Source organism: Boleophthalmus pectinirostris, unplaced genomic scaffold, assembly GCF_026225935.1.
Source record: "Boleophthalmus pectinirostris isolate CB_2022bp ecotype Guang Dong unplaced genomic scaffold, ASM2622593v1 HiC_scaffold_1, whole genome shotgun sequence".
Lineage (NCBI taxonomy): Eukaryota > Metazoa > Chordata > Actinopteri > Gobiiformes > Gobiidae > Boleophthalmus > Boleophthalmus pectinirostris.
The window spans coordinates 32,883,400-32,906,494 of record NW_026570970.1 but is presented as its reverse complement, the minus strand read 5'-3'; the positions used below and the strand labels follow the sequence as shown (position 1 = coordinate 32,906,494).

The window sequence follows — 23,095 nt, the reverse complement described above, 5'->3', positions numbered from 1 at the left end:
AGTCATAAGATTTGGATGAAAATTATAAGAATAACTTGGCCTCAAAATCTAACAGTTTAATTGTTTCCTGCATAATCGTTGATCCATGCGATAGATCAACAACAATGGGTGAGCTGGGCGACGGGAGTGGCTCCGTAGGCTACACCTGTCACATTTTGGCAACGGCCTTGTGGTCCGCGGAGGTGACACGGAGGGCTGTTTTCCAAAAGCTTGTCCACACGACAACGCAACTCCAGCGTTCTTAGATTTCTCCACTCTGGAACCTGTTCTCAACAAACACCGTTTTCGCTCACCCGAAATGCCAGCTCCGTGTGTACAAACGGCCAAAACAAATATAAACTTCACCGTTTCAACCAAAATACATTGTTGTGTGGACAGACCCTAAATGTACTGGGTCTGAGTATTAAACATGTGTGAAAGAAACAAAACACAGCTCCAGGTCTGATGAAGAAAAAAAGGTAGAGCACTTTACTGGGTGGGTCTTAAAACAGTGTTCTTTGAACAGAAAATTATCCTTACTGGAAAATGTAAAAATGGGCAAGGTACAAACCTGAGGCACTCTGACTGAATATATTAAAAATCTTTTATTACATGAAGGGACGCCCAAAGCCAGACTCTTAAAAGTCTTGGTAATTAAGGTAGTCCCTCCAAACATCAGAAGGGGCAATAGACTCCGTCAACTGTCAAAAATATAACTTTCTGGATCGTAACCTTAAAGGCCACACAACACCACACAACATCCGGGCTTTAATGATGATTTGGATTATTCAATGTTTCTCTGAAACTTCACTTTTCTTTATTCTTTATTGTAAATGACATTTTTTGCACCTGTGATATTCAGTTGTCTATGTATTTCATATTCATATGTCTTGTTATCCTTGGTGTTGTTTGGTGTTGCTGCTCATCACTTATATATTCCTCATGGTTGGCCAGCCATTTTTTTTTTTGATGTTTGCTCGCTGTCTTTTTCTTATTGTCATGTGATGTTGTCATGTGATAAATTGATTGTATTTATTGACACCTGGTGTGTCTTATTTTTACCCCTTTGCCCTGACGAAGACCATCCTGCTGTCGAAACGCGTTGGCTCCCTTCATGTAATAAAAGACTTTTAATATATTCAGTCAGTGTCTCGTGTTTGTACTTTACCCATTTTTGCATTTTCCTGTAAGGGTAATTTTCTGTTCAAAGACAACTCCAGGTCAGTTTGTGATGAGGAACAACAACAAATAACAATGTGTGCGTGTGTGTTTGTGTGTGTGTGTGTGTGTGTGTGTGGTGCAGAGTGTGTTGCCCAGGCTTCTCCATGTTGGACCATGTTAACTTCACCTGGAACCAGATGACGTCTGAGAAGTTTGAGGAGCAGTGGAGACAGAGAAACAGCACCACGAAGGCCGACTTGATCCATATGCTCCATGTATGTGTCACTCACCTGAACACAAAAGTCCACACTAGTATGACGTCAGTGACACTCTGCTCGGGTGACCACATGTCCCACATTTACCCTGTCCCAACAGATTTAGACAAAATCAGTGATTTGTCCAAGTTTTATACAAGACATGTGTCAGATGTCCCTATTTCGGACCAATTTGATCTCCTTTGGAAACCAGTACTATAAGAGGTGTAAACCAGGTCTAAACCAGGACTATAAGAGGTCTAAACCAGGACTATAAGAGGTCTAAACCAGGTCTAAACCAGGACTATAAGAGGTCTAAACCAGGTATAAACGAGGTCTAAACAGGTCTAAACAGGTATAAGAGGTCTAAACCAGGACTATAAGAGGTCTAAACCAGGTCTAAACCAGGACTATAAGAGGTCTAAACCAGGTCTAAACCAGGACTATAAGAGGTCTAAACCAGGTCTAAACCAGGTCTAAACCAGGTCTAAACCAGGTCTAAACCAGGACCATAAGTATGAGTGTGAGCATGCTCTGTCTGAGGCTTTTTAGACTTTAATTTGAGCTTTAATTTAACACGATCTGACCAAAAAGAACAAACTTAGAACTACAAAAAGTGAAATGTTTTTGTGCTGTTAAACAAATCTCTCAAATAACATTACAGTCAGTTAGCTAGAACAGATTTCACTGAGTCACTCTCACTCTTTTGGTAAAAATCAAACTCCTAAACAGGTCCATGAAAGCTTGTATTGATCACAGGCTCCTGAAAATGTAGATATATATTTTTCTTGTGTTATGTCTCCATGTTAACTGGTGAACATTCCTGCAAAGTATCAATTCATAACGTGTATCTGAATCCTCAGATCCTGTACTATGTGGACGAATGTAGGAGCTACCATCAGCTTCTACCAGAGCCTCCTCGAGAAGAACGGAAAACTGCTGATCACACTAGAGCCGAGTAAGTGGCCACCACCTGCACAGGCCCAGGGTTCTTAGAGGGATTCAAACCTGTAGCACTCAATAACATGTGAGAGAACAAGAAGAGTTAAAATGCAACAAGTATTACATTATTGGCTGAACCTAGTTAATAATGCAGTAACCAGCCAATAATGTAATAAAGTATGACGTTATTAGCACAGCATTGTTATATTATTAGCTCACTCATGTCATTACGTCATTGGCCTGTTATGGTGAGTGAAAATTCAAACGCTAACTGCCTGTGCATTATTGTTGAGTAACATCGACGTCTCATTTGCACAAACTCCAACACGTCTCTGGTCCAAGAACCATGCCTCTCCCATAACTATTAGAATGCATGAAAAGTGAATGAGATGTTTACACCACTGCACCACATCTCTGGTCTGTCTGCGGCAAAAATAAGGATTCGATTTATCTTTTTTTTTTTTTTATTACAAGTAAATTGTGCCACACTTTTGGATAGACTTCTCTCCTCAGTGTGATGACATCAATGTGAAACGCTCTGAAATAGAACTCTCTACTTCCTGTAATTTTCAACATATTTTCCTGCTTTTCTTTGCAAATTGCTTCTTGTAAAACTATCAGGCCCAAGCGCCATAAGACGGGGAAGGGCCTTTTCGTACTGCAATGCGATGCTACTAGAGGCTGGGAAGTGAAATGACGTGAAGTGACTTGTCCGTAGTCCAGGGTCCCTCGCCATGACGTGGGAATGTGCCAGAGCTAAAAAAAAGTGGAACCTTGTTTTCATATCAGAATATTATTCTTTCTTTCTTATTAGGCCCGAGCCCCTACAAAGCACAAAGCCTATTGTGAGTGCATGTGTGCCCATGCACTTCTCGTCCCTCAGTCCCCCCCTGAATTAACAGCAGAAACCCAGTAACATGGGCCATATTTAGAACTACTCAGATGAATGGAAGTCAGTGGGAGGTCAGTGGGTGACCCTGACGAGGTTGATGATAAAAATATTACTATCATGGAGTGACTTCATGTCATCCCGATCAAAAAAGTCACCAACAGCCATATAGTATATTTCACTGGGTTGCCATGGCGATGTTCCAAAGTGCCCATGTTTATGTTAATACATCAGCATCTCCAATGTGTGTTGATTTTGTGTGTTTAGTGATAAGTACAGCCTAAATAAGACATAAATACATAAATAATACAGAGACAAGCGGCGTCCTGAGGGCGTGACAGGTCGGCCCAGTGTGAAGCCCAGCGCATGGAGGAAGTTTGATGCTGTGGCTTCAGTTACAACAGATATTATCCCACCCATGTGTGACTCTGTCCAAATCATTTCCCTTGTGGATCAATAAAGTTTGTCTAAGTCTAAATGTAATCTGCTGACCCTCCCTGACCAGTCGTCCTATTAACATTTCAGAAGACAGCGTTTTACCTCAGCTTGCCAGAATGGTGACCGGACAGCTGAGTCAGTGGTCAGGCCATTTTAACCTGTCCACTGATGACATCAAGAGCCTGCTGGATGAAAGCGGGGTCCCCTATCAGAGCTACAGGCTGCAGTCCTGGACAGACGTGACCGAGTGTTTCACAGAAGGAGAGGAGAACGGAGAGCTGCTGCTCAACTTTATAACTGTGGTGGAGGATTTCAGTAAAAAGGCTTTTCCCGAGCTCAGGCAGGAGGTGCTGAAGTTTCTGCGTGACCCTCAACACTGTGTCGAGAAAGATGGCAAAATCCTGGCCAACTCCGTCTTTGAGGCCCTGGTACTGGGTGCTTCAGATTAAGTTAAAGGTGCTCTATGTAACTTTTTGGTTGTCACCTTCTTGTTTCTATGGAGATGTCATTGCTCTGCCTGGAATGTTCCGTAGTATGACATTTAACAGTCCCTCTTTACATTTGTTCAGTTACAGGTGGTTTTATAGCTCAAAAATACCTAGAAAAACAGACCTCAGTATGGTATTACAGCTTTAATGAACAAAAACTCAACATTTCAGTTCATTTGAAACCCAAAGACACATTGAACATTGAACCAAATGATAAAATAGAAACAACTTTAAATTACAGTTTTGTACAACATGAGCTACAGGCTTAGAAAAGCAAAGGCACTCGAGGCTTTAGAAAATTGAGTTTAAAGTTACAAAAGTATTATAAAGTAATGGGAGGTTTCAAATGACATCCAACATTTTGTACAGGCCAAAAATATGCAACTCTTTTGGTGGAGGGTCTATCACCTGGTTGTCTCCATGGAGATTGCTTGGTCTAGAATGTTTCACAGTATGGCATTAAACTTGTCTGTCTGCATGGTGACACGTGACGCCACCAGGCCAAGGTACAAGTCAGCTCTGTGGACAGGTGCCTCCGCTTACAGTAAGACAGCATGTTTTCAAGTTCTACATTTGGCAACAAAGACCTGCGATTTAAAAAAAAAGTAATACGGACATGTTTGCCGCCACTGTGGAACATTCCAGCAACACAGCAACACATGCAGGAAGATGAGGAGGTGGTGACCGACTGACCAATGAAGTTGCCTTTAAAAATACAATATAATCAACAGGGCAAACTTAAATATCAAGAACATAGGACTGCTTGAGGCACATGACCGACTATTAGAACATATGTATCTTAAAATCACAAATACTGTAAAAAGAAAGAAAATGTTATTACAAAAAATATTAAACCCTGAAATGCGACATAACATAATATTTGACCATTAAATGAATAAAAAACAATATATGGGTGTGCTTAGTCCTGGTCTAGTCCTTGTTCAGACATTTAGTGTGTGCAAGTTGCAACAATTCAGTACTGGTATAGGATATTCATGCCCATACTGAAAAACTCAGTTCAGATCGAATAATGGCTTTCTAATATCGGGTCAGTCGATATCCTGGCTGGACATATGAACTGATGTCACAAGACTGTATTGGGTGAGCTGACCACCTGAAACAGCCCCCATCCAGAGTTTCGACCCAGTCACCACATCTGTCCATATCATCAATAAACATCCTGATTGATACCATTGTTGTGGCGTGGTCCTTGCTAGTGAATAACACTTTCTGTTACATTTTTGTATGATAAATGCTTTATAAAGTTTGTCTTGATGACATTTCAAGCCATAGTATCAAAATCAGTACTGGAACTGAAAAAGCTGGATCGGTGAATCCTTAGTGCAAGTATCAATGCATCCTGAGTAACACTGACTTATATATATATAAATAAAACAATTATTAGTCTCATTTAGTTCAGTATTTTGTTCAGTTTAATGGATATGACAATAAGGTGTTAAACAACAACACATGACAAAATCCTATCAAAACAATTTGGATATATTAAAGAGAGTGTGCCACCTCCATTTCTCTATTGCTGGGTTTTAGGTGACATAAAGTTCTATTGTCTGATTCTGTTTCATACAGATGTAGGCAAATGTTTGTTGATGTTAATGGGTTTAATCACCATCAGAAATTCACAAGTTTGAAATTTGTGCATTTACCTTTTACATATTTCGTGGCAAAGTACAAGTTCATCAACAGGAAAACTGGCTAGTCCACTGAGGTTCATTTGGTCTTCTGATATTTTATGTTATTAGGTTCTTTTTTCAGAGTTTGTTTCATACCTGACAGTTTGGACTGTTCACTAGTGCTCTTCCTCAGAGTGGTCATGTGATGTTGCTGTCCGGTCAGCTGATTTATACAAGTTTTGGTGCTGTCCTCCCACCGTAGAGGCAGGACGACAGCGCCATCTACAGCCCGACTTCCTCAGGACAGTATCCCACGTGAGTGAGAGTAAAAAGAGTTTTTTACTCTCACAGCAACATCACCACTCTGAGGAAGAGCGCTAGTGAGCAGTCCAAACTGTCAGGTATGAAAACAAACTCTTGGTCTGTAAAACGAACCTAATAACAGGGAAAACTGGCTCTTGCCCCCATCTGGGAGTATGACATTATCATGTTCTAGAATCTGAAAATCAACACTAGAGATTAGGGCTGCAGTGATCCAGGGTTTTCTGTTCTGATACCAATGATGATACTTAGGCTTTAAGTATCAATCAATACCTGATATCAACTGATACCAGGGCAGAGACTGAAAATATAGGATTTAAACACAAACCACGTATGGTAAAAAATCATCCAAATGTGTTTTGTAACTGTTATTTATCATATAAAATACCGTATTTTCCGCACTTTTGGGCACTCTGGATTATAAAGCGCACTGTCATAGAATGGTTTATTTTGGAACTTTTTTCACAAACAAACCGCACCGGACTTTAAACAAAACACAACAGTTTGATGGCTCAGTCGGACTTTGTTTGTCGTGTTCACAGTGACTCTGGGCTGTGTTCAGTTGTGGCGTGTATGGAGGGTGCTGTCTGGGATCACTGGATTGTCGGTGTGTTCGCAGTGACTCAGTTGTTCAGTTGTGTCTAGAAGTGGCACATTGCACTCGCTTTTTTGGTTTGTTCCTCCGTTCCATTCCTCATTGGCGTGGAGTGATGAGTGTGTCTGGGGGTGTGTTTCGCTGTGCGGTCGCTGTCTGCTCCGTGTGTGTTTACGTGCACTATGGATGGTGCGGCTCTGTAGTTTACTGAAGTCGTGCTGGGACACCCGAGTGGATTCATGTATAAGGCGCTCTGGATTGCGGGGCGCGCAGCCATTTTTTTGATGGGGCTGGAGGCCCTATACTGCGGAAAATATGGTAACTACAGAACAACTTTGAACTACAAGTTGAATATAATAAGATGTTTTGAGTCAGTAAAGCCTCTTGTCAAACCAAAATGGGATATGAACTGAACAGATATCCGATCCGTGAAAATGTTCAATATCGGTGCAGATATCGGATGCCACTATGAGATCTGTGCATGCCTAGTAGAGACATTATTGCTTTGCCTGGAATATTCCACAATTTTTGCCTGACAAATCCAAAATCAGTCATGTTTTTTTTTCAGTGACGCATGTAAAATGAAGGAGCTCATTTTCTCTCAAATTTCTCTCATTTCAGATTAACAGAATTTAGTGCTTTGGTTATTTTTTTCCTTTCTCTGCTTGTCTCCATTGAAATTCATAGAAACAATGCGAAGCAATTATAAGCAAATTACACGAAAACAACTTGATTTACTTCGCTTTTTTTTTTAAGCCACAGTCTAAGCCAAAGTTTTGCGACCAACCAGAGGGCTTCAAAAAGAAAATGAAAAGCCAAGTCCAGTTGTTTTTGTTTAACCTGTTTATAATATCGTGTGAATATGTGAAACAATCCAAGACAATAGCATCTCCACTGAGACAAACAGGTAGTGTCCTCCATTCCAAAAAGTTATGCAGTGCACCTTTAACCCTCTGTTCTACACATACATGTAAGAGAGAAGTCATTTGGCCCGAGAAAATCTGTCTTTTTACACAGTAACACCAATTTCAGTTTCATCCATTTCAACAAGATGCCCATTTCACATTATAGGACAACTTAATGTAGATTTTAGATATGGGTGAACAAAAGTCCTTTGCGAAGTGAAATGATTGAGAAAATTACTTAAAAGCCAGTTTTATTGGAGATCATAATAAATCGATGTATCTCGTTTGAACTAATGAAAATGGCTTATAATGGATCTATGTAGGCCAAGAACATAATAAATTAAATTATCCTTAACATTTCCTGCTTTGAAATAATAATTTAATGAAGACATCATGTAGTTTGGTGGTTTTCTTGACGTCAGAGTTCTTTTGTAGAAAGTCTTTATTTCACCTGTGGAAATAAAGAAAATACTATAAGGACATTTGAGATGGGTGAAGTAGAATTTTTGTAGTTGGCAGTTGCTTATAATGGTTTTCAAAAGTATGGGTCACACTTTTGTACAGTGAAGATCTAAATTAGTTTAATACCTGAGATACACACAGAAAATTTAATGTTGAAATTGTTAGAATTTTTTGTGTTTGTGTTGCTTAACTTGCATATCAAGAACACACACGTTTAGCTCCTTATTCTCACTTTACAGAAATGGCACATGTGAAAAGCTCAGAACCTCCTGAATTCCCTCCCTGAGCTGCAGAGGCTGCACTAGGACTGACTTATGATTGGCTGTCGATGCTGGAGTTTCAGATCAGAGAAACATTTTAGGTTTAAACTACCGTATTTTTCGGATTGTAAGTCACACTTTTTTTTCCACAATTTGGATGGTCCTGCAACTTATTCTTTGGTGTGACTTACTTATTAAAATGTTCACACTGACAGTCGTGAGAGGGCGCTCTAGGCTTATGTGCCAGTATCTACTACTCCTATTACTCCTGTACCACTGTCACTTGGCGCTCTACTGCGCATGCTGGTCGATCACACCATTACTTCTGCACCACTGAAAATTTTAATTTTAAACAAACTTATAAAGAGGATTAAGAAGACTGAACACAAATGCCCCCCAAAAGAAAATCATATTTTTTTGCAGATTACAAACTGTAAGTCGTGAAATCTGCAGCCGAAAACCGTATTCGAGCAGCAGAAAGAAAGTTTAAACTGAGCGAGAAACTTGACAACCGGTGAGGGTGCACCATGCAACTTTCCTGGAAGTCACTGGATGGATGGACAAAGCCTGGACTTCAGTGACACTGAAACCATCCTGTTGGGATTCAGAAAGCCCGGAGTAATTCTAACTGGAACTGATGCTGAGTCTGACAACAGCTACACAGAAGAGGAAGCGGCGCTCTGTTTACCTCTGGAGGTTGTGGAGTTGCTCAGAAGTGACACCGAGGATGAAGAATTGAATGGATTTAGTGATTTGGAGTGAGATGGAGAGTTTGTTAAACTTGTTCTGTTCTGTTGTTTATGTTATAGTTTATCTGAAGAACTGTTCATATGTGACGTTAACAGTCTGTTGTTCTCTCTTCTATTGTTATTACTAGAACTTGTCTTTCAAGATGAAATGTCAGTTCCCGGTCTCTGATTTTATAAAATAAATTTCCCCCAAAAAGTGCGACTTATAGTCCAGTGCAACCCCACTGTGGCACCCAATTTTCCCAGTGGTCTCCCATCCAAGTACTAACCAGGCCCGACTTTGCTTAGCTTCTGAGATCTGACAGGATCAGGCTTTGACAAGCCGGTATGGCCACATACCAGCTTGTCAATGACATAGCGACATAATAACATAGATCAGAAAACGGGTAATACAGGACTGTTAAGACCAATATCAACATTACCAAGATTTGATTTAGTCGGTGCATTCTCACATTTTAGCAAAACAAAACCATCTCTATTTCAAATATTATCCCCTCCTTTCCCTTAGCTCACCTGTGCTTTGGTCATAGCGGCGTCTCCCTCTTGTACAGAGCTGCGCTGGTGGGACCTTCAAACTGCAGTTTTATGGCCCGTTTTAGGTTCAACTGTGGATCTTTAGTCGAAATCGTCAGCTCGTCTGTGAAGACACTATGGGGACTGAAACTATAACATGATGTTTTAATGTCTTTCTCTGCCATGCTGTCCCATGCATTTCTATATGGATAACCTACTGGAGGAGGGTTGTCCAGGTTTGCATTAGGACTGTCCTGCCCTGGCGTTATACCTAAAGAAGTCATAACAGAATGCCATTTGCCTCCAGTGTAAGAAGTCCTTATATTTTCTTGATGCATCTTTTGATAATCCATGTTTTTTGGTTTTGGTTGATCCATTTGGTGGACAATAGCATTAACCGTGCATAAAGTAGCAGGAGGAGTGTCTTTCATCCTCCTTTTGGTGCTTCCGTGTAGACTACTCAGCGTTGAACCATGGGGCAAAGTTGAAGGCCGACTGCGCGCTCTTGGTAGCGAATGCTGTTGAATCTGTTGGATAAAACTTATGCTGTCAGCTGGGACGGTTTGAACTGTAGCGAGGGAATGACAAGTCGAGGAGGTTTGTGAACTTTGCATGGAATGAAAACGTTCGGCTGTCGATGCGGGAGAGGACAGAGACGACGAGGAAGTAGCACCGTCCGCGTTCGCCGACTCCACGCGATTCTCTGCCTCGTCGCGTTGCGGGGTAGCCGAGGAGGTTGAGGGCTTGACGGGGGAAACCGTTCTAGATCGCGGTTGAATGTAAGGTTTAGCGCCGTAGCTTTGTAATAATCTGATGATGTTAGCGTGCCCATGCTTGGCGGCTACTTTCACCGGAGTACGATTGTATTTATCCACATGTTCTGGGTTAGCTCCTTTGTCCAAAAGCATAGCCACGATGTTGACGTGTCCCTCTTGTGCTGCTATGCTTAGGGCTGTAGCTCCCTGGTTACAACACAGGTCTATGTCGATACCGGGGGTTTCTAAAAGTTTTCGTCCCACTTGAGTGTGCCCAGTCCAGGCTACGGAGAGAAGAGGCGGCCTCCCTTCTGAATCTTGGGCGTTTGGGTTCGCAGAATATTTCAGTAACAAATTCACCATCTCCACAGAGCCCTGCCAACACGCAACATGCAACGCAGTCCTGCCCTCTGCATCTTTGGACTCGAGAGGCACTCCCCCTTTCTCTAACAGCAACGTGGCCATTTCTAATCGCCCCTCTAGCACCAGTAGATACAGCAGGGGGCGCCCTTCCGCATCTCGGACATCTGTATCTGCCCCGCGGCGCATTAGCAACTCCGCCACTTCTGTCTGTTCCTCCAGCAGGGCGGCGCTCAAAGCCGAATGCCCGTCGTACGCCCTGTGGTCGATGGGGCAGCGTCTATCTAAAAGTAGGCGCACGGTTGAAACGTGACCCTCTTGTGCGGCTAAAATCAACGCGGTTCGTCCTTCGATGTCCATTTCGCAGACTCGCACCATGCTCCCTTGTTCCATCAAAACCCCGCAAACGCTTTTGTGCCCTTCGCAAGCCGCAGCGTGCAGTGGAGTCCAACCTAAATCATCTTTATGGTTCTCGTCTAATCCTCGGTCCAGTAACGCTCGCACAACTTCCACGCTACCTCGGGCGGCCGCCAAACACAACGCGGTCCTCCCTTCGCTGTCAATGGCGTCTACATCCGCGCCCCAAAACAGCAGCTTCGCCACGGTGCCCATATGCCCCATCGCCGCGGCAGCAAGGAGAGGCGTAACGGCTGCTGCGGATTGTAATTCGCCTTCCGGACCGGCGGTTTCATCCACGTCCGCTCCGGCCTCCAGCAAAAGCTCTACTACATCTTCGTTTCCTTCGTACGCTGCTAGCAACAATGGCGTCATCCCGTCTTTATCTCTGTGCCCTGGATTAGCTCCTCTTTCTAGAAGCAAACTCGTCACTTCTCCGTACCCTTTCACCCCAGCTAAAGTCGGTACGCACAAGGCAGCGACGGAGAGCGCGGTCCTACCATCTCCGTCTGCGAAATTCACGTCCGCGCCATGGTCTAAAAGTATCTCAACGGTCTCCTGATGTCCCATGTACGCGGCGGCTATAAGCGGCGTTCTCCCGTTGCAGTCGGCATTATCAAAACTAGCACCGTATTCAAGTAGTATCCTGACGATCTCTTCATGCCCCCCCCACGCGGCAGCTCGCAAAGCAGTTTTACCTTCGACGTCGCAACCGTCGACGTCCGCTCCTGCGTCCAACAGCAACCTGACCACTTCAGCGTGACCGCCCCACGCTGCAGATCTCAACGCGGTCCAGCCTTCAACGTCCACTTGCTCCATCATTCTAGTCACGAGCCCTTTCTCTTGTTTCTTAGCCCAATCTAGCAAAACCTTGATAACTTTAACATGTCCCTGTCTGGAGGCTAGAGTTAGCGGAGTTTGGCCTTGTTGGTCGGTTAAAAGAGGGTCCGCGCCGTGATTTAGCAAAAAATCGACGATGTTTTCAGAGCCTTCGGTAGCGGCGTTTGCAAGCAGTGTTCTTCCATCGGTAGAGTTACGCTGGTTCACTGCTACACCGCTGTCGAGCAGTTTCTTCAGTGACAATTCTCGTTCAAAAGCTCTTTTAATCTTGGTGATTTCTTCTTGCAAATTTTCCATGCCTAAATGACTATCGGATTGTAAAAGTCCACTTATGTTTAGCAAATGTTTTATATCTTCACTGACAAAATTTGAAGCATACAGACTAGTACATGCATTAAGTCTCGGTACGTCTGCATAAAGCATCCAAAGTGCTAGCAACGACGGGTTATCCTTATGTTGACCTGAGTTGGCTAAATGCGTAGCCATTCCGCAAACATCTTCGCTACTCAAACGCGCTCCTTGCAAAGTTAAAGCCATAGCTAGCATCGTATGTCCCTCTTTGCGACTACACAAGTATTTCTGAGTGCAATATTTCACATCCAAAAGCCACTCGGCGAAGCTGGCATGAAAGAGCAGCTTGGTGCCATTTGGTCCGTCGATGAGAAGAGAAGACAAAGTCCGAAGTTTGTTCTGAAAATCTTGAAAACTAAGTGAAGTGTCTTGCGTCCATACCGCTGTGAAGATTTCCTGAGGGGTTAGTGGTTTCAAAGCGGCTAAAAGGACGTTTAGTATAGGTTTGATGTAGGTGAAAAGTCCACGCGGGAATAGCCTCTGACATAGCCACAGATACAGTCCGTTAAGAGTCCCTGGAATATCTCGAATTTCCCGTAGACTGATGACAGACATGGCGACCCCGTCCAGAACACGTTGGAGGAACAGGAAGCAGCCCGAGCTCTTGATGTGGAGGAGATTCAGCATGTCCGCCGTGTCAGGGCTGAGCTGGCGTCGTAGCGCGGAGTCCTGGTCCAAACGACAAAGGATGTACTGCTGGACGTCATGAACCGGAGAGGGCTTTCTGAGGTCATCCAGGCATAAGCGGCGGAAACCTGGAAAATACCAAGAAAAGAGGTCAACTTAAGATACAACCAAAACTTAAATATGAAAGATGAATGAAGGACAAGTTAAAGGTCCTCTTATGACGAACATTTGACTCTTGTGAGCTTTAAGCCATGTTACAATGTTGGAATCTCCTCAAAAACATACTTGTTTTGTTTCATTCACACATGTTTAAGTAACACTTTATTATTAGTCTGTCTATAACCCTATTCGCACAGGACAAGTACAACCTGGGGAGGCCTGGTAATTTGCAAATTACTGCTCCACCTCTGTGTTACTTGCAGCACTCGCATGGGATACGCAAAGTCTGTAAATTACTCTATTTTATTGACATTGACACAGAGATTGAAGGAGAAAACAACAAACACTGAGATGCAGATTCGCATGGTACTAGTATTATCACCAGACGTCTGTGTTTGGTGAAATATAGTAGGTCATTTGCAGCAGAATTTTTACTTTACAAATTACAGACATGGCACATTTGCACAGGATAAGATATCAGGCATCCTCCGCGATTATTACAAATCACCAAAGGTCCACAGGTAATACTAATCCTGTACGAACAGAGCTTATGTCTCAAAAGTTCAAAATGCTCTGTCCAACCTTGTGATGTCATGAAGCGATTTTCAATAGGTTTTCAAAAGCTTAACCTTTTGTTTAGGAGAGATCGTACATTTCCAGGGGTGAAATTATCCAACTGATTATTGTAAAGGTGTATGAAGGTTACACAATGGAGCACTTCCTGTATTACCGTATGACATCACAAGGTGGAACAGAGTGTTTCTGTTTAAGAGATAACTCAGCCTAAATATTAACAGTCTGTGTTAAACATTTATGAATGAAACAACACTATCAGTACACCACAGGACAGAGATGCTACCAGTCCAAGTTACAGCTGAGATCTGTGGAGAGATGACACTGCTCACAGTTTAAGATTTTTTAAGACAAACTGACAAATGGACCCCTCACCGGTAAAATTACATAATATAATTTGAGTTCTGTTAAATGTGCATATTTAAATCCAGTTGTCTTGTGCTTTGTGAGTTTTTCATATTCATAGGCCTATTTATTTTTTTGTACCTGAGAACATTTTGCAAAGGGCCTTGTTTTGTCGGCGTATGGAACAGACGAGCAGCAGCCAGCCAGGGAGCAGGTGCAGGTGAGACGCCAGGAGCTCTGCGATGGAGGTGCTCTGAGCTCCATGACCTCCAGGAGGCACTCCATGGTCCAGACCGTCCACCAGCAGAAGGAGGGGCTGTGCCGGGGCAGGCAGCTCCAAGAGGGGGCCCAAGACAGCTCTGAACAGAGACAAGGAGAGAAGGAATTTAGAAAGGTAAAACATTAATAACTGTAATGTAACAATCTATTAAAGGTCCCATATTCTGCAAAACTGACTCTTGAAATGTTCCGTTTCACCATATGATGTTATGAAGGGGTAGTTTGCAAGGTAGCAGCTACCTTTTACCTTTTACCTTTTTCTAGTTCTAGAGATTGGCATTCCAGGGCTAAAATGATCCAAATGATTCTGGCATAGGTGTGTAGAGGTGAAAAACACAGTAGAGCATTTCCTGTATTACCACATGGTGTTTTCCATTTGAAAGTAGAACTCAGCCTAAATATGGAGGGTTTGTGTGTTAAACATGTGTGAATGGAACAAAACAACTCCAGGTTTGTTTTTGACGATCTACATTATAATGTAGATCAGAAAACAGTGTAAGGATCTTTTGGGCCAGACATGTCAGACACTCAGGCCTGGGCCAAAATTTGTCCCGGGATATAATTATATTTGGCCCACAAATCATATCAAATATGCATTAGATCTGGTCCACCGGCTATAGAGACATTTATTTAAAATGTTGTTATTATTTTATATTCTGCTTGTTCTGGATTCAGTGTTTAAGCAAAAACTATTATTAAACATTTATTTTAATAAGAAAAGGTTTAACATGAAATGTCTCGAAAGAAGAGAAAACATGCCAATGTTGTTGAAAATTTTCAATAAATATTTCGTTTGGCCCATGACTTAGTCCCAGTTTTTAATTTTGGCCTCTGTTTTAGGCTACCTTATGCTCCACTTTCATATGTACACAGATCCGTGTGTTCCAGTCGTCAGTAGTTGGTGTGTAAGTAAGTGCTGTGGGTTTTCTTTTTTCTTTCTTTGTTAAATTTACAAAGTATTAACCCCTTGCATAATATTTATGACATGCACATGTTTTGTGTGTGTTCCTCATGTTATTTGAACCTGTAACTGACCAGCATTTGCCTCACTGTGCTGGTCAACTATACTGTATAAGTTCATTATAATTATATAACAACAACAACAACAAAATCCAAACTTTTCTAATGTCAAGGCTGTGTTCTGTTAAATGACCACCAGAGGGTGCTCAAAGTCCATTAGCAAATAAACAAACGTGGAGGCACCTGAGGCAATTTTTAGATCACAATTGTTGGGAAAGAGCCAAGAAAACAAGGTGAAAAAAAAATACATGTGTTTGTAGTATTCTCTTTGATATTATCATGTGGACTTATATCTGTGTAATCCCTCAGTCATCAAGGCATGTTCCATTGTGATCCATAGGGTGAACTAGTCTGTGTGCTCTTATACTTGAGTATTTGTTTCGATTAGCATCTTATATTTCGATAGATTTGACAACTCATAATGTCACATCACCATAGGGAAATTTGTCCTCTGCATTTGACGCATCTCCATGATCTTGTTGCCGGTCTTGGTCAGCACTAGTTTAGCTGGAGCATGTGACCTATTCATGTTTTGGGTTGAGGGGGGAAACAGGAGAGCCTAAAGGAAACCCACCCAGACACAGGGAGAACATGCAAACTTCACACAGAAAGGTCCGGGCATACGTAAGTCTAAAATTTAACACAAAGGGAACATAGAGGCTGTAATGTCAAGCTAAGAACAGATAGAAAAGAGTAATGAGACAAATTAGAACACTTTTATTATCAACTGGAATAATGAACTTGACACGAGAGAATGACCCTGCTCTTCCTTATGCAAATTAAAATACACCCTCAAACAACCTTAAAGATATTATTTTATTATGAGCTATTTAGATTCACAGATAATAACAATTATGCCAACTCTGTTTCCACCACCCACAAACTCTAATGAAGAAAAATAAACAATTATTTTACCAAAAACTTGGCAAACAAATAGGATCTACAATAAGAAGAAAATAATTATGATGTCTGAAAGATTCAGTAATCTTCAAGGTGCGTTGTGTAACTTTTCAGGTAAATGCCTTCTTGTCTCCATGGAGATGTTAAAGCCTTACTGAGAAAGTTTCAAAGTATTAACCAGACTGATGAAGCACTTCTTTGAAAAGGCACATATTGCGCTACTTTCTACTATAATGTTTCCTTATTGCTAACATACATTTGTTTTGTTTCATTTACACAACAACCCTGCATAATTTGAAAACACTCTGTTCCACCTTGTGACGTCATGTGGTAATACAGAAGTGCAAAACAAAACAGAAATCGCACATCAAAGTTCTTGTAGAGGTGCAAATGCAAAGAGCATTTAAAAAGCAATGAAAAAGTGAATAAATGCATACCACACTCGTCCAAAAGCTTTTTTAAAATTTTTAAAAAATGTTTTGGCAAAAAGCCTTTGTCAGATCATTTTTCTTGCTTTGGAGATTACAGAAGTGTTTCATCTGGTCAAAGCCTGATCCCGTCACATCTCAGAAGCTCAGAGGTTAGTACGTGGTTAGTACTTGGATGGGAGACTGCTGGGAAAATCAGGTGCCACAGGGGGGCACCAATCGCAAAACTGTGGTTGTGTCCTTAGGCAAGGCACTTCACCCACACCCACAATGCCTAGTATGAAAGTGGTGTGTGGTGGTCGGAGGGGCAGATGGTGCAGACTGGCAGCCGCATTTTCGGTCAGTCTGCCCCAGGGCAGCTGTGGCTACAACAGTATCTCAACATCACAGGGTATGGAGTGAGTGAATAATGCTCTGTGAAGCGTCTTTGTGACAAACGTCTATGAAAAGCGCTATATAAATAAAAACTTACTTACGCTTCATACACCTTCACTAGAATTATTCTGATCATGTCTACTGAACAAAAGGTTGAAAAGGCTGCGGTTACTTGAAAACAAACACTACTACACACATTTAGAGCTTTGGAGCTGTAGACGAATAATAAAGGATTACTCAAACATGTGGGAATGAAACTAAACTCCAAGTGTGTTTTTTGATAAGACGACATTCTGTGGCTTAAAGGTGCACTATTGAACTTTCTGGTTTAGAGTCCATCACCTGCTTGTTTCTATGGATATTTCATTGTTCTGCTTGGAATGTTCCACAGTATGACATTAAACAGCTTTACCTTACATTTATTCAATTACAAGTGGTTTTAGAGCTCAGAAATACTTAGAAAAACAGGCATTCTGACTGTGAGTGGGATCACCTCTCCACAGATCTGACCTGTAACTTCTAGTCTAGTTTGGTCTCCGTGAAGATCGAAAGGTTTAACGCCGTACTGCGAAACATTCCAGGCAAAGAAATAACATCTCAGTGGAGAAAAGCGTTTGATTTGACCCTCCGCCGTGAAAGTTACACAATTCACCTTAAAAGCAAGAACAAGAGTCATTTTTGTGTAATAAAGGATTAGGATTTTGAACTAATGACTGGAAAGCTCTCCCACTCAGATTAAACATGAGGAGGAGTCTGCGTTTGGCACTACTTCAGAAAGACTCATTATTCTTTACAGGGCTATGCTCGCTCAGCACCGCTAACTGCTAAGTGCTAACCGCTCCTGTGTGACTCAGGGTTCAGGCAGCTCCCCTCCCTCCTCCAAACATGTCCACACAAAGAAACAAGATGACTAACCCGACCACAGCGCCACATTTACGACGCTATTAACCTACAGACGCTTAATTGAAGAGGCACAAGAAATGATTTGAAAAGGCTCGGTATTAAAAGGCTCATTTTCTGATCTATCTTATAATCCTGTTTCCTCATCACAAACAGACCCGGACTTTTATTTTGTTTATTTGGCGCATGTTCAACACACAAATTCTGTGTATTTAAGATGAGTTTTTCACTTAAACAGAAAAACGTATATATTAAAATGTTCACACTAGGGATGGGCATGATTAATCGATTAATCGATAATTGATCATTAAGAATTTCATCGATTACGTTCATTTTAATCGACAAACCGAATGTAGGTTGCTGTGCGTAGCGTGACCAAACAGGGGTCCGTACATGTAGCTCTCTGCACTCAGAAGGAGCGAGACACAAACAGTCGGTCAGTCTGCAACGCAAATGCGTATTTAACGATGAGTTGTACAAGAAATTCCACGCTTTCCGTTGCGTTCGGGACAAGTGTGAGTCCATGTGCACAGTGAACAAAGCAGCACATATGTTTCGGTGTCCAGTAGGAAAAAGTTTTACCAGGTGAGAGTCGCGCAATGTCGATGACGAGAACCCACCTTCCACCTCCCGTACGGTTTCCTGGTTTTAACAAACGCAAATATGGTCACACTAACCTGTATTCCACTGAATCATGTCTTTTAATCCAACAGAAGTTGAACCGCATCAGCGACACAAGAGCTGTAGTTTTATCTTTGCTTAGTTTCTGCAAATTAGCGATGCGGTTTTAAGTTTTGTTTCTGTGAGAGTTGTGCAAAACTGAATTAAACACATTATAATGTCAAACAGATTGATGTGGCTCGAGAGTCGTTACGGTTTATATGTCGTAAAGTTGAATTTATTTATGCAGATTAGTAGTGCAGATAGTAATAATAATGATGATCATTTTAATATAAACACGTTTAATGATTATGATTAATCGATAATCGATCGTTAATTCTTCCGACGATCGATTAAGAAAATTTCATCGAATGCCCATCCCTAGTTCACACTGACAGCGGTGAGAGGCTCTAGTCTTGTGTGTCAGTATCTGCTGCTCCTGTTCCTCCTGTACCACTGTCACTTCACTCTACTGCGCATGTCTCCTGCAGAAAGAGCCTCTGTTCTGTCTGTATCATGTCAGTCGATCGCACCATTACTTCTGTAACACTGAAAATGTAACATTTAAACAAATTTATAAAGACGACTGAGAAGACTGAACACAAATGCCCCCAAAAAGAAAATCACATTTTGCAGATTACAAGCTCCAAGTCATGAAATCTGCAGCTGAAAACAGTAATCAAGCAACAGAAAGAAAGTTTGGAGTGAGCAAGAAACTTTTGACAATTGGGAGGATGCACCATGAAACTTTCCTGAAGTCACTGGATGGATCAACAAAGCCTGGACTTCAGTGACACTGAAACCATCCTGTCGGGATTCAGAAAGACCAGAATAATTCTAACTGGAACTGATGCTGAGTCTGACAACAGCGACACAGAAGAGGAAGTGGCGCTGTGTTTACCTCTGGAGGTCGTGGAGTTGTTCAGAAGTGACACAAAGGATGAAGAATTGAATGGATTTAGTGATTTGGAGTGAGATGGAGAGTTTGGTTAAACTTGTTCTGTTCTGTTGTTTATGTTATAGTTTATCTGAAGAACTGTTCATATGTGACGTTAACAGTCTGTTGTTCTCTCTTCTATTGTTATTACTAGAACTTGTCTTTCAAGATTAAATGTTGGTTCCTCGTTTCTGATTTTATAAAGTAAATTTCCCCTCTAAAGTGTGATTTATAGTCCGGTGCAACTTGTATGTGTTTTTCTTCTTCATGACACATTTTTTGACTGGTGCGACTTATACTTCGGAGCAATTTATGGTCTGAAAATACAGTAATTATGTAAATGTAAATGTACATGTCAAAATAAAATTGAAAAATGTAATAAAATATAAAATCCCAGCTATGTCCAAGAGGTCATAGAAAGTGCAACATAGTGCAACAATGATACGATGATTGATGGACACAGAGTTATCCGTTGCATTAGGGTGAGTTTTAAAGTCCACACACCCTCACGAGAAGCTTTTGGAAGATTTCAGATCTGGAATTGCCAATCTCTACTACACAAAAGATAAAAAAAACTACGCTACATGACATCATGAGGTGGAACAGAGCATTTTCAGATCTGGAGATGTAGACAGACTGATAATCCAGACGCAGACATGTGTGAAAGAAACAAAACAACTCCAGGTCTATTTTGTGTGATCATGAAACAACATTCTAACGTGGCTAAAAGCTCTCAAGAGTCAGTTTTGTGTTAACATGGGACGTTTAAGGGTTGCACCGTATTGGAAAACATTGCAACATATGATCTGACTTGATATTTTGCAGTGACATCGCTCTGGGGGCATTCTACATGAAACGATTGAACACAACGATTGAAATGTGGAGTTGGAGTTACCATGGTGACACAATGCACACATTAGCAAATATTGTCAAAAAGATTGTCTGAAAACTCAAGAAAAAACACAAAACGGACTTTCAGGAGCCTAAGATCAATACCAGCGCTCATGGTCCTGTTTATTTTAACAGCACAAATCAGCTCACAAGTTGTAGTTCCAGCTCTATCAGTTCTTTATGGTCAGATTGTGTTGAAATAAAGCTCAGATTAAAGTCGAATAAAGCATCAGACAAAGCAGAGCCTACAGCTAGCACCACACCCCCAGGGAAAAGCTCATGACATCAGCTGCAAAGTATCAATATCCAATCTTTTTTAGACGTCACTGTTCATCATTGGCACTTTTTCTTTGTACTAGTGGGAGTATTTGATCTCCTTTCTGTTCTAAGATTAGATTTCAACTGAAGAGGGTTGAATACATAACCTCTCTGACTCATTCTACATGTATCTTAACTGCTATTTTTGAGGCTTTTTTTTTTTTTTTTTTTAAACTCTATTCTACATTTAATCATTTTTTGAGATACTCCTGCTTTCTGGTTATTGTGTCATTGGGTTAGTTTCAATAATATCGCTTATCGTTTATATTTTCTTTAGCCGTATATCACTGTGGCTGTTAAAGTTGCATGGTGTAACTTTTCTATTAGGGGGAACTCCACCTGATGTCTGCATGGAGGTTTCTTTTTTTATTTCTTTGCCTGAAATGTTTCACAGTCTGACACTTACTGTAAACAGCTTGCATTTATTCAATTGCAGGTATATTTTTTGGACAAAAGTACTAAAAAATATGGATTACAGGGTCCGCCTCTCCCCAGATCTGCTTGTTTCCATAGAGATAGATAGTTTAAATGTCATATTGTGGAACATGCTTGTGATACTGACAGTATTGAGCATTTTTAAAGGTCTTATATTATGCAAAATTTGACTCTTGTGAGCTTTAAACTGAGTTAGAATGTTGTTTCCTCATCAAAAACAGACCTGGAGTCAGAGTCCTGCATGGGTCCATTTTTGGAGATCCACATCCGCCCGTACCCGTGCAGTTTAGCCACACCCGCCTGCTAACCCATGATTATATCAAAGTTAAAACCGCACCTTCCCAGACCTGTTAACATTCCACCCATTACCTGCTCGTGATAAATCGGGGTCAGCCCATCAGTCTGACAGCCCGATAGTCCAGGACTGAACCAGGACTGAACCTACGCCGTGTCATGAGCGGATTATAAATATAAACACGCCACAATCACAGAGCCAATGAGCAGGACTACACCAGGACTGAACAAGGTCTAAACCAGGACTGAACCAGGACTAAACTAGGACTGAACCAGAACTAAACTAGGACTAAACCAGGTCTCAACCAGGATTGAACCTGCGCTGTGTCACGAGCGGATTATAAATATATACACGCCGCAACCGCAGCCCCGATGACCAGGACTACACCAAGACTGAACCAGGACTAAACCAGGACTAAACCAGGATTAAACCAGGACTAAACCAGGACTGAACCAGGTCTAAACCCGGACTAAACCAGGACTAAACCAGGATTAAACCAGGATTAAACCAGGATTAAACCAGGACTAAACCAGGACTGAACCAGGTCTAAACCCGGACTAAACCAGGACTGAACGAGGACTGAACCAGAACTAAGCCAGGACTAAACCTCGTCTAAACCAGAACTGAACCGGGTCTAAACCAGAACTGAACCAGATCTAAACCAGAACTGAACCAGGACTGAACCAGAACTAAACCAGGACTAAACCAGGACTGAACCAGGTCTAAACCCGGACTAAACCAGGACTGAACGAGGACTGAACCAGAACTAAGCCAGGACTAAACCTCGTCTAAACCAGAACTGAACCGGGTCTAAACCAGAACTGAACCAGATCTAAACCAGAACTGAACCAGGACTGAACCAGAACTAAACCGGGACTAAACCAGGACTGAACCAGGTCTAAACCCGGACTAAACCAGGACTGAACGAGGACTGAACCAGAACTAAGCCAGGACTAAACCTCGTCTAAACCAGAACTGAACCGGGTCTAAACCAGAATTGAACCAGGTCTAAACCAGAACTGAACCAGATCTAAACCAGAACTGACCCAGGACTGAACCAGAACTAAACCAGGACTAATCCAGGTCTCAACAAAGACTTAACCTAAGCCGTGTCATTAGCGGATTATAAATATATACACATCACAACTGCAGGGCCAGTCGCCAGAACTACACCAGGACTGAACCAGGACTACACCAGGTCTAAACCAGAACTACACCAGGACTGAACCAGGACTAAACCAGAACTACACCAGGACTGAACCAGTTCTAAACCAGAACTACACCAGGACTAAAGCAGGTCTAAACCAGGACATAACAAGGTCTAAACCAGCACCAGGATTCCCTCTGCTGATGAGTTTTATGTAATAAAAACTTTAAGGTACAGTATTTTTCTCCTCCTGTCCGTCGTTCATTTAATTCACCAGACCGGCCCATGTGTAATCACTTCCTGCCCACATACCCGCCCGTAAAATTCCAGAATGTTAAAACCCGACTATTTGAACCCGGGTACCCGACCCAGTGCAGGACCTGGAGTTGTGTTGTTTCATTCACACATGTTTGAGTAATCCTTTACTATTAGTCTTTCTACATCTCCAAACCTCAAAATGCTCTGTTCCACCTTGTGATGTCATGTAATGGTAGTTTTCAAGTTAACAGCTACCTCT

The 23,095-nt window shown here is 41.8% G+C and overlaps 2 protein-coding genes and 1 pseudogene across 4 annotated transcripts in view; 1 reads left to right on the top strand and 2 right to left on the bottom strand.

Annotated features, from left to right (window-relative positions):
* The window catches only part of LOC110162145 (histamine N-methyltransferase-like), a 9,247-nt gene extending 4,522 nt beyond the window's left edge, over positions 1-4,725 (top strand). The window contains exons 4-7 of the mRNA XM_055150949.1: positions 1,297-1,415; positions 2,258-2,352; positions 3,751-3,793; positions 3,828-4,725. Coding sequence (XP_055006924.1) covers positions 1,297-1,415; positions 2,258-2,352; positions 3,751-3,793; positions 3,828-4,112 — 542 coding nt within the window. The 3' untranslated portion in view covers positions 4,113-4,725. The remainder of the gene's footprint in view (positions 1-1,296; positions 1,416-2,257; positions 2,353-3,750; positions 3,794-3,827) is intronic.
* Positions 4,726-6,259: 1,534 nt separating this feature from the next.
* The window catches only part of ankrd50l (ankyrin repeat domain 50-like), a 78,236-nt gene continuing 61,400 nt past the window's right edge, over positions 6,260-23,095 (bottom strand). For all 3 annotated transcript variants that reach the window (XM_055152589.1, XM_055152574.1, XM_020926994.2), the window contains 3 exons: positions 14,135-14,352; positions 9,588-13,044; positions 6,260-8,054 (listed from right to left, as the gene is read on the bottom strand). In XM_055152589.1, coding sequence (XP_055008564.1) covers positions 9,599-13,044; positions 14,135-14,352 — 3,664 coding nt within the window. In that variant the 3' untranslated portion in view covers positions 6,260-8,054; positions 9,588-9,598. The remainder of the gene's footprint in view (positions 8,055-9,587; positions 13,045-14,134; positions 14,353-23,095) is intronic.
* Positions 9,296-9,413, bottom strand: LOC129409091 (5S ribosomal RNA; annotated as a pseudogene).